The sequence below is a fragment of the Schistocerca serialis genome, chromosome 9, assembly GCF_023864345.2.
Source record: "Schistocerca serialis cubense isolate TAMUIC-IGC-003099 chromosome 9, iqSchSeri2.2, whole genome shotgun sequence".
NCBI classification, from domain to species: Eukaryota; Metazoa; Arthropoda; class Insecta; order Orthoptera; family Acrididae; genus Schistocerca; species Schistocerca serialis.
This window is the reverse complement of record NC_064646.1, coordinates 84,861,128-84,873,460: the sequence shown is the minus strand read 5'-3', so window position 1 is coordinate 84,873,460 and position 12,333 is coordinate 84,861,128. Positions and strand designations below refer to the sequence as shown.

Genomic DNA, 12,333 nt, shown 5'->3' with positions numbered 1-12,333 from the left:
CACACACACACGGCAAACACACACACACGGCAAACACACACGGACACTAGAGAAATATGGATATGTTGCCACAAACAGTAGTGATGGAACATGATAATTTCTTGTTCAACAGCAGATGGGAAGAATCAGATGTCATTGGGTTATACTCTGCCACACCTATGTCATTAAGAGCACCTGCAATAGTTGATTAACTCTAACAGCAACAGCCGGTCACTGCTTCGGCACTAAGCCTTCACACTTCCCAGACGCAGGTGCATCAAGTTTCCAACAGTGATGTTAGTCGTAATTTGTGTCAATGTTAATGAGTGGGAGTTTTGGTTGACAAGTAAACATCTGCCATATTACTGAACACAGTTGAACTTTTAAGTTCCTGTGTTTAAAGATTTAGACTGGTACTGAAAGTAAATGGATTGCTTTTACGTATACATTTCTCTACTTCTCTATAGGTGTATTACTGAAGAGGTGTTCTTAAATTTTCAGAAAAGCCACATATTCGTGGATGTCGATATAAGCCATACAACTTCTATGTCTAAGGGAAGTCAGAAACAGGTAGAAAATTTCAACAGTCATAAAGAAAGCATATAAACATTACTTTGGAGTAGAGGTAGGAGACCAAGCTAAGAATGGGTACCACATTTCTGTTGTTCTACATGTTACTGCAAACTAATTCATTGGTGGAAAGGTAAAGAGAATGTGGCATTGTTCGCTGTGCCCATGGTGTTGAGAGAGCCCAAGGACCACGTTACTGATTGTTATTTCTGTCTAACAAAAATTCAGAGTTTTACAAAGAAATCTAAGAGGCACATTGCTTACCCAGATATGCCTTCAGCAAGAATGCCAGTGCAGCATTCTGACAGCCCTCCAGTACCTTCAGGAGCTCCAGGTCAAATTAGGAGTGGTAAGTAGTACTAAAGACATCACAGATGATCCTTTATATCATTCCACAAGTGAGTCATCGCCACATTTGTTAACACAAGCAGATTTAAATGATTTAGTATGTGATCTAGGACTAAGTAAACGAAAGGTGCAGCTACTTGGCTTAAGATTACAAGAGTACAAGCTACTCCACCAAAGTACGAAAATCAGTTTGCTCAGGCACAGAGAACATGCCTTTATTTCCTATTTTGCAACTGACGGAGCACTGACATTTTGCAATGACATTGCTGGCCTAATGAAAGTGCTGAACTTCACCTATATTTCACAGGAGTGGAGACTTTTCGTAGATGAGTCGAAAACAAGTCTCAAGGGTGCTTTGCTCCATAATGGAAATAAAATACCCTCTGTTCCAGTAGCTTATGTCAGCTTGACCAAAGCTAATTACAAATTCATACAAAGGATGCTAAATTCATTACAATACAATGAATACAAATGGAAAATATGTGCAGATTTCGAAGTAATTGCTATGGTACTGGGAATGCAAGAAGGCTACATGAAGTATGCCCGTTTTCTTTGCAAGTTGGATAGTCAAGAAATTCTCACTACGTGGAAAAGAAATGGTCTAGATGGAAGTGGAAAGTTGGTGAAAATGTACAACGTGGAAGTCTGGTAGCTCCTGAAGATGTACTACTTCCACTGCTTCACATCAAACTTGGCCTAATGAAACAATTTGTAAAGGCCTTGGAAGCAATGGGCAGTCCCCCTTATTACAGCTACAAAAATAAATGAAGGTGTATTTGTGGGCCCAGAAATCAAGGAATTGCAGAAAGATGCAAATTTTGAAGCACATTTAACTGACAAAGGAAAGACAGAATGGGACTGTTTCAAAATTGTGTCAGAAAACTTCCTCGGAAGAAGAGCTACTAACTACAAAGCAATGGTGAATAACATGATCAAAGCATATTGATATCTGGGGTGAAATAAGTCGAAGGTACATATGATGGACTCTCATCTGGTTTACTTCACGGAGAATAGTTGTGACATATCGAATGAACATTGTGATAGATTCCATAAAGACATTTCTACCGTAGAAAGGCGTTATGAAGGGAAGTGGGTACCTTCTATGAGGTGTGACAAAGTAATGAGACTTATTTTCTTTGCAAGTTGTGGCAACCTTGCAGGCTTGCATAGGCACAATATCTTTGACCTTGGTCTACGAGCTGCTTCTAGTCCAAACGGTGCATCGATTCAAGAGCTCAGTCGTGAGTTGTGCTGTAATAAATTAAAACGCGTTTGTTTCTCTCGGCACGGAAATGTAACTGCATAATACTGTGCAACGGTATGCCATTTCTTTTTGCGTTAAATTGGGTGAAACTGCGATGACAACTTATGGTAAGCTTCAGAAGGCTTTTGGAGAGGATGTTATGTCAAGAGCTCAAGTTTTTCGTTGGCATAAAATGTTTAGTGAAGGCAGAATGAATGTTGAAGATGAAGACCGCAGCAGACAACCATCACGGACGGACGTCAACTTGGCCAGGGTGTGTGAACTTGTACGATCTGATCGAAGACTATCCGTGAAAATGAATACAGAAGACCTGAACATCAATCGAGAAACGGTTCCTCTAATAACTGAAGATCTTGGTATGAGAAAGATTTGTGCAAAAATGGTCCCCAAAAATCTCACACCACAACAGCGAGAAACACTGAAAAATGTGGCAGCCAATCTGTTAGAGCAAACGGAAATCAATCCAGAATTATTGAGCCGTGTTATCACTGGTGATGAAAGTTTGGTTTTTTTCAGTACGATACAGAGACAAAGAGCCACAGTTCGCAATGGTGTTCAAAGGGATCACCCAGATCACAAAAAGCTTGCATGTCGAAGTCAAAAGTGAAATGTATGTTCTTGTGCTTCTTTGATTCCAAGGGAATTGTTCATAAAGAGTTGGTGCCTCCTGGACAAACAGTTAACCAATATTACTACAAAGAAATTTTAGAAAGACTTCGTAAAAAGAATTCTTCGTGTCCATGCCAATATTGCTGATAATTGGATTCTGCATCACGACAACGCACCATCCCGTTCTGCTCTGTTAGTACAGCAATTTTGTACTTCAAAACAAATTTCAGTACTACCACAGCCACCTTATTCACCAGATATCACTCCGTGCAGCTTTTTTCTATTTCCAAGAGTCACAACAGCAGTCAAAGGACTCCATTTTCAAACACAAGATGTCCAAAAAGCTGAAACGAGGGTCATTGAGGATATTACAGAAGATGGGCTCCAGAAATGTTACCATCAATGGGAGAAGCGCTGGAAAAAGTGTGTGCAATCAGAAGGGAACTACTTTGAAGGAGACAACACTAAACTTGACTAAAGGGTAAGCAACATTTTTTTTCACATCAGTCTGATTACTTTATTGTCGCACCTCGTATGTTAGCAGTTTATTACTGGAATATCATTCCATACAAGAAAGATTCACAACAAGAGGAAAAAGTGATGTGCATTACAATACAGTGGCTCTTTTTTTTTGTCAATTTTCTGTAATTTCTCTGTCAAATAAATGCTACAAAGTGTATACACAATGATTACTGTGTTATATGTTAGATCTCACCCTCGATTAATGTGATGAACTTATATCATCATTAAAACTTGAATTTGTTTATCGAATTTCACCTCGTGTTTGCTGCACTACATCAGAAACAGAAATGAGAAATAAAATTGCAGTTACTCAAACTATACCTGACAAAACTAGAAATAGTTTTGAATTCAGCACTAAGTACAACTAGAATCACCATGTATTTTTTCAGAAATAGAAAAAAAGCTTTTTTGTAGAACAGTGTAATCTGTTCAAATTTAGTGAAAGGTAGACATTCAGAATACATTTCATATGGCAGGCCTGTTTATGGTGGTAGATAACTGACTGCGGCAATCAACACAGCAATTTGAAGTTTCACTAACTTAAGTACAAGGCAAGCTGCAGTTCCTTTAGATCTTATAAACATTCGTCATACACTTGTTTCAATACGGGAGAAAGTGTAATGAATATGGCAGATGTTAAAAAATGCATCATCAGATATTCAAGATTACGGTGACAGGTCTTCATGGATACATTAAAAGCAAATGTGACATGTTGAGACAAACTTTTGGAAAGGAGTAAACCTCAAACTGTTTAACACTGAGAATGACAAAAGCTTCTGAGTGCCACCAACCCTTACTGGTCAGAACTCTAGGACACACCATTTCACGCCATTCACAAACGCCATAATGTGCAAGGAAACTACAGACATAATCAAGTGGAATGATACATTGAAGTGCTATCATCATTTGATTCAGTGCAGTCTAGAAAATAATCAATTTCTACTCATCTTTCAATTTCATTACCTTCGGACTCTGCTATAAAACTCATTACAGGTGTTCTATGTATTCCATTACTTCCCTGTCGAACAATTTAAGCCCCATTTCAGTACCTGTATCATGACCTGCACACAACCAAGCTCTCTAGATATAGGGACACACAATAATCAGCTCAGATTCCTCAGCATACGTTTTGGTATCACATCACTGTCACATGCAACTTAAGTGAGCATTTGTGGTACTCTCAGGCAAAATAGGTGTGAAAAACTAGTGGTCAAATTTACTGCTGACAGTTCTATGTATACAGTAATAAAATCAACAGAGTTCCAAGCTTAATTTCTACAGTATAATCTCTGTTGAAAAGAAAATCAACTAAATTTCGAAGCTGCATTTCATAGTGGTTTATTTGACAGATTCCACAGTTCTAGTGTTACGGTTTCAGTCAACCATGTAGAACTGAGAGCTGCTCAAGTTTATTCTTTATAACCTTGTAGTTGCAAAAATGCCCATGTGTGCGCACACGGGTGTGCCACTGTTATCAGTAAGTTGCAACTGGTATTCACGTAACTATGTTTAAGCAAAAAGGTTACTTACTTTCAGAATGGCTCAAATATATATAACACCACCTCCATCTACCCTTGTAGCTGCCTTAACATTATGGCATTTGTAATCATGAAAAATTAATGTTGCCTTCTAATGATTTGACATTAAGGGTGCTGGCATCTAGAGGCATCCTGATCTGTCATAACTGTTTACAAATTTTTGTATTACCTGTTACGGAGTATGACCACATTCATTACACTCTAATACTGTAACAAACAAGTAATGAATGATGTCGGACCTACAGAAATCTAATCTTTAGTGCAACTGAAAAATTTTGCAAGTAAAATGTTTATGCCAGACAAAGATCCAATGCAAAGCGAACCCTCAAAATTCAAAACACTGCTAGCTCTCCATGGCTATTCATAGATAACAATGCTAAGAAACTGCACACATAGAAGCTCTTAGGCAAATTTTTAAGTGTTTGTGCATTCACAACAATTTTTATGCCCCTGGCCTATTTTTGAACCTAGGGAACAGAAACTGATAGCTTTCAGACAGAAGTCTTGGGACCATACTTCTAACATATTACAATCTCAAGAGATTTAGAGAAAATGATTTTTTGCTTTCTGACCATAAGACTCAAAACATAGAAACCTGCTTTGTTGTCAGAAGTTGAAATCATTTCAGTGAAGATTGTTCCCTGCTCTACAATCTGGGACAAAACCTTACAATTATGAACCTCTCTTTCCCAATAGCAGCAGGTGTAGATTTACACAGTACAGAACTAGTAAACCACATACATTTGGCAGTTAGTACATGTGGACACCAAATACATGCTGAACAGATTTCAATACCTGGGAAAGAATGAACATTCAAACCCTTTCCAAGCTTATGGCACCATTCCTTAGAAGCTTAAGGAATTTGAAAACAGCCATTTTTTCACGTCTTGATACCTGGCCAATATACTGAATAGTTAAGGTGTAAGTCTAGTGGGTACAATGAACAACTCAAAAAGAAGAGATAACCACATCAATATGAAATTCAAAACTGCCACAATGAAGCATGTAGACATAACCTTGCCCACTTATGAAGCCAAGAAAAATTTCCTGTTTTCACTACACTACATCTACATGTTCATGTAAGATTGGGAATGATTTGAAATTTCTTCCAGAAACTGAAGAATTTGACGATAAAAATAAATATAGAATTGATATCTGGGTCAGATGGCTTCCAAATTTTCAGAGAAAGCAGCATCTGGGAGGTATAAAAAAAGTTTTTTACATTAGAATTTCCCAGGATAAGTGTGTGGGTTCTTTACAGAGCTGTTAAAGTGAAGTTATGAACTGTGAACGGTTTCTGCAGAATCTCAGTTGAGCAATAAGGCAAATGGAAAACAGGTGTCAAAACGGAGGTAACGGAGGATTAACTAACACTAACTACATACATTAAGGGTATATCCAGCACCTTATTGAAGCTAAGAGTAACAAATGCTCTTTAACGAAGCTGGTCACATCACTGCCGCATTCAGATACTTCTGTATTTGAGAAGAGTAACTTTAGCATAAAGAACATTTGCCACTCAGGTTGAACAATTTATCACTGGAACAAGTGCTGACTGTGTCTGTCCAAGCATTACACACGCAAGACCCTTTTACTCCAGTATACTGAAGCACAGCTGCAACAGACAACTGCAGTAGGACTTGAAAGGGAGTCATAGTTACTCTGCTTCTTATCCACTGAAAGTAGCACGTATTTATCTTAGTATGCAATATCCTGTAGCAACCACAATCTTCTCTGTAGACTCATGTCAGCTGCTGAAGATAGCTATTGGTTGGCTATTTAAAATTGTGTATTGGAGGCAAATTTGGAAAAGTATGATATCTGCTATATCCGTGAGTAGCCGGATACTGGTGCACATGTCAGAAAAACAGGAGAGAAATAATGACGATGAAGGTTGGGAGACGGCCCGTGGACAGGACTCAAAACCCAAGCTAGAGTGTAGCAACAGGTCTGATCCAACACAACAAAAGTAGGTCAATAGCAACCTATGCAACAACGAAGGGCAACAAGCTTTCGACACAACCCTGTCAATAGGTCAAGTACAAGCCATAATACAAATTGAGACCAAAGAGGAAAACCAACGCCAAAGAGAAGTCTTTGATGAGTAGTCATTAGTATGGTGGAAATAGGAATGAATGCTGTCAGACAAAGTACAAGACTGACACAGAGGCTGAGATGCGGCAGTATTTGTGCTGGCCACAAGGAAGACTACTGGCAGGTGTATTCATGTGATGAGACTGGTGTACTCACTAGGTGAGCACAGCACTGTGGCAAGACTGTCCTCTATCATCCATCAAGGTCTATTTGCTTCGGTGGGCATTCCACTTTTGCACAGCCCAATACCAAAGCTTTTGCCTGTGGTTCTCTATGAGGGGACTTCAAAAAGTGATTTACATATTATGGCAGTACAAGTAATTTAATGCTGCACTAAACTGTCTTCTGAACATAGTCACAAAGTCTCCGTAAACGATAGAAAGTTCTAAATCTCACTTCCATTACCACAGAAATAATCTCGTCACAGAGCCAGTCAAGAACTGCTGTGCAAATGACTTACTCATTGGAAAATCTCTTTCCCCAGATGTCCTCTTAGCTTGTTTGAAAGATGGAAATCCATGGTTGCGAGATATCCCTCCCTGATCAGCATCACCTACGTATATGCGGCCTTTATTAAGCTGCTGGCACCATTTCACTACTGCTGGACAAAACTGTATTAGACCAGTGTACTGGCAGAATTTCACAGTGAATCTGTCCATTTTAGACATTTTGCCCCCAACAACCTTACTGTTCTGCATACTTCAACTAAGTTTCCAGTCGTTACGCCACTTTGCCTGCACACTTGATGAAACTCTGAACATTGAAATTTTACTATCTTCTGATGATATGACACTTGTTGTGCAATATTTTTCACTTGGGATGATGTGTGTAGCTTTTTTTGAAGGCCCTACATAATCCCTCTGCAAACCAGGGCCTTCTTAGTTTCATTAACTTAAGTTTAGATTTCACCTATTTGCAACAAATAGAAAATGAAGGCATTACAGTATGGGATTTGATTGTAACTGCAATTCTCCTTTGCACGTATTTGGTGCACAGTGTTTTTGAACTAAGGGCACTGACATTTCGGGTTAAGTAAGGATGATAAGCTGGGGCTCTATGGGGCTGTTATGGAACACACATTCTATTATTTTTAGAACAGCAAGTAGAGTGCAACAATAATTCACATAAATTTGTATAGCAAAACACATACAATTTTAGAGAATAATTAAACAAAAATTTATTATCAGTTACCTAGATTTAACAGTGGATTATTTACACTATCCGATGTTTAGCTCTCAACAGGCATCACCTTAAGATTGTTATCTACAATAACTTGTTCATAAGGAAAACAAAATTAATGAATTTTGGTTACGAACCTCAATAAGAAAAATGCATGCTTCATGAAGATAAATTCTTTGCTATTAAACTCTAATAGAAACAATCTTATACATGCCAAGCATACTAATCAATGTTGTAAATAGGAAAATAGAAAAATACTGCAAAGCCATACTACATTACGTACACTACACAAATGACACCAACTACATGAACCACAAAGAATATTAAGTAAAAGGAGATTCTCTTCCTGGATTAACAACCTACTGCATCAGCAAAAATACTAAACTAGAATTGTGTAAGTATGCAGACTTCTTTATATCAGTATAACTACTACTGACCCAAAGCTACTTCCCAAAAATTAAGTAACTCCATTACTTTTTTCCCCTTTGCATCTCTCTGACCTTCGCCTCAGTTCAGAGGCGATGCTCTTATTCAAGTCATTATATTAATGCACTAAATGCACATCATTAAATTATGAAAAAAATGGAATGTACCTGGCACGAAAGTTATTGCCCTGTACAATCAAACATTCTTATGTGTTGACTTCGACAGCCGGCCTGCCACCCTTCCTCTCTCAACCACAGTGAAGCATGACAACTTATTGTCTAGGATAAAGCATTAGTGCAAGACTTTTCACCTAAAATCTTTGTTCATAGGAGAGTTATAGCATATCTAAGTGAGAATGAACTATTAACTTTTATTTTCCTTATGTTCTATCCCATGTAATCCCATAACTACTATGAGTACTGCAGTTACTGAGACATTACTTCAAAAGCTGCAGGAGATTGTGTACTTGGAAACTATTAGTAAAAAGAAACAAACAAACAAACGAATTTTGAGGCGCTTACATTTTCTGCGGCAGTGACCTTATCACTAAGTTATTGTAAAAAACCTGCAAGTGTTTAGCTCAGCAAGACAAAGGAAAGCATGGAAAACCAATATAATTGCAAGTGTGTAATGAAAAGAGTATAGTCAACGACTCCTCAGGTAATTGAGGCACTGAGTCATTGATATGTACACAAACAAGACTGAACTCTCATTTTCTCTGTACGAATTTTTAATAGTATGCTATCAGGTGTTCTGAGGTTTTTTCCCCATTTTATACACAAAATTTTGAAGACTAACTCAGCCATCATCTTTAAGTGCTGCGAGTTTTGCCCGTTATATATACTTCCTGCCTGAACAATTCACAGCACCAGAAGACTGCTGGGTCGGTCTTCTAAATATTGCACATAAAATGGAAACAACAACTCAGCAGTATACCTGGAAGCGCACTCTTAAGACAGAATGTTGCTAGCTTTCAGGAAAGTACTCTTTCAAAGCTACACCCACACCCCTACATTGCTCAATGTCCTTGGCCTCCCAATTATACGTCAGCACTGCAGCTCAACCGGCTGGCAAAGACAGGCCAATATAGCCAAGCAGGTCACATGTGCCAGCATATGCACGAGTGCTTTAGAGCTCTGAAGAAAGATTCATGCAAAAGGTAGCAAGATTTCCAGTCTCATCTGTGCACCTATCTACGACTCGGTGCCTCAACTCATTACTTGTTACAGTTACTCCTTCCATTATCTACATTCCACCAGATACTTTTGATTACCATAATTACGAGAAAGTATCTGAAAGTTACTTCCATTTAGAGATTAAAAGCAGAAAGAAGTTAACATTATATGATACAGGAAGCCGACATTAAATGCCTTTTAAAAATGAGAAGGGGAAAAGGCTTGCTGTGAACAAATGGAAGTGACAGTACGAAGAATTATTCCTGCATATGAAATGATTTTTCAGGAAATCAAGCAAAATGTCAACGGATGTGAAGACAAAAACAATTTTTCTTCTTTATTATTCCCACTTCTCTTATTTTGTTAGATCTGACTGCAACAACAAAATCTAAGCTGCCTACACCACTGTGTTTACCCATGCATTTACTAAGTCTAAATTTTTAATTTGTTTACACTGAGAAAGTTGAGATTTACTACCTTAACATTTCAAAACAATTATTAGCAAGTTGCATACTGATCTTTTCCTGTAATAATTAAACAATACAATGAACTATTCTATTTAAAAATTATTGCTTTATAAATTGATTTTTCTGGTAATATTTCTGGTTGTTGTGGCATTGCTGCTACAATTACGTCAGGCGATAAATTTTGTGAAGTTCAAATTCTCAAACTTAATTTTCGCTGTTAAACTTAATTCCTACGGCTCAAAAATTTAATTAAATCTCAATGTTTTATTTACTTCCTTAAAGGATGACAAAAGGTGTATTATGCGACAGAAGTACTCATCCAAGCAGTGGTCAAGCAGAAGTCTATTAACCATTTGAAACAGCAAACACTGAAACCCAGTGATCATGCACACTTTACCTGAGTAAAATGTAACTGTTGTATATTCGAGGGAAGTGGACCATTTGGTGCTGTCGCAGGTATCACCTTCCCATCAGTAATCTGAGCAAGCTGTAATTGAAACGAATGGCACAAAATGTTGCGAAGCAAATCAAAATGCAATTCCGCTACATGCCTATGGGAACTGGCTACTTACTACACTTAACACTGCTACTTCGAATATACTTTTCTAAAAGCCATTTACTAAGAGTTCTATGTTAGATCACAAGCAAAATTTATGTTTAATACAAGAAAAACTAGAAATATTATGTTCAAAGGTATTCTAATATGTGCTACCTAGCACTATATTATATGCAGTAATTCACTGTCAGTATTATTAAATTCTTAATTACACTGGTCTTGAAATCCCATTTAACAAAGCAGCAACAAAATACTTTTCTTATACTTTACTGTTCTACTGATCTTTGTATACCCACTTTCCAAAGTTAATACTATTCAATTACACTACTACATTGTTTGAGTACTCAGTTATCTCAAGAGAAGTTCTACTATTCCTGCATCATGCCTGGTGAAGGAAAGACTTGTGCTACAAATCTTAGCATACGTTTTTAATGCATTTTAATTTTGGATTTTTAGTTCAGTGATTAACATTGCACAAGAACATGGCTTTTAAAAATGTATATTTCTGAACATAACTATTACAGGATACCATATATCTGACTACAGGGCATAGGAACATCAGCACTAAAATTATGTGAATTTTCCCAAAATGAGTTGCTTCTATGATACTATTCTGGGGGAAGCATAGCATAGAAAACTACACATGGTGAAACTGTACTACCACTGTTAATATGTAAAAAGGAATATTTAAGGTATATACTTACCAATTTATTGAATGCCGATAAATCTTCTTCCTTTTTTGTATTTGAATTCACAGTCGCATTCTGGCTTTCCGTTGAATTTATTCCTTGCCTTATTTTTGCTTCTAGTTCTTCAACACTATGAATTTTCCCAGTCACTTCTGAAACAGAATGTTTAATTTAATAAGTAGTTTACATATGCATCAAGGAAAGGGATAAGCATTCTTATTCTCTCTATTATTTCACATCAATGATCAGGCTCTCCAATACCTTCAGTAACATTCATTTACAAAGAACCAAGACAGAATAAGGCTTATCATGTAAATGCTGCCCAATAATAAATAAAATACAGCGAAGGCAACTACTCACCTATGGTGGGTTGATGCGTGGAACACAGAAACATAATGGAGGTCCAAAAGTAAAAAGTAAGTGGCCTTCGCCATATTGCTGTGGTGGATAAAAAGTAAAGCGCGATTGACAGCCCATGCATCTTTCACTAAAATGGCTGATAAATCAGGCGGCAAACCCAAGCTGGAATGTAAATGGTTAAAAAAAGGGCATTCCAGCAGGAAGTGGCAGACAGTTAAAATTTGTGTGCAATGTGGACAAAGTGGATAGTGCCACTGAACAAATGATGGCTAAAATGGCAGTGCCCAATATGCAGGTGAGTTAAAATAATCTCCTCCTGGTGGGAGGGCCAACTGAAGCTTTTCCAAGCCACTGGAAGAGGCTTAATAAACCGAAGCTTGTTCCTGCAAAGGGAGGACCATAGGCGATGCCAAAGGGACACCACTACCTGACAAGACAGAGATCAGAAGGAATGTAGGTACTCATGGGCTGAGGTATGAAGACTGCAGCCTTGGCAGCAGGGTCAGCAGCCTCCTTTCCTGGCATACCGACATGACCTGGTAACCACAGAAACATGA

General features: G+C 37.8%; 1 protein-coding gene across 6 annotated transcripts in view; it reads right to left on the bottom strand.

Moving 5' to 3' along the window:
* Positions 1-12,333, bottom strand: part of LOC126418536 (eukaryotic translation initiation factor 4E transporter) — a 320,599-nt gene that overhangs the window by 121,779 nt on the left and 186,487 nt on the right. For all 6 annotated transcript variants that reach the window (XM_050085342.1, XM_050085344.1, XM_050085348.1 and 3 more), the window contains 2 exons: positions 11,432-11,568; positions 10,569-10,658 (listed from right to left, as the gene is read on the bottom strand). In XM_050085342.1, the coding sequence (XP_049941299.1) occupies positions 10,569-10,658; positions 11,432-11,568 (227 nt within the window). The remainder of the gene's footprint in view (positions 1-10,568; positions 10,659-11,431; positions 11,569-12,333) is intronic.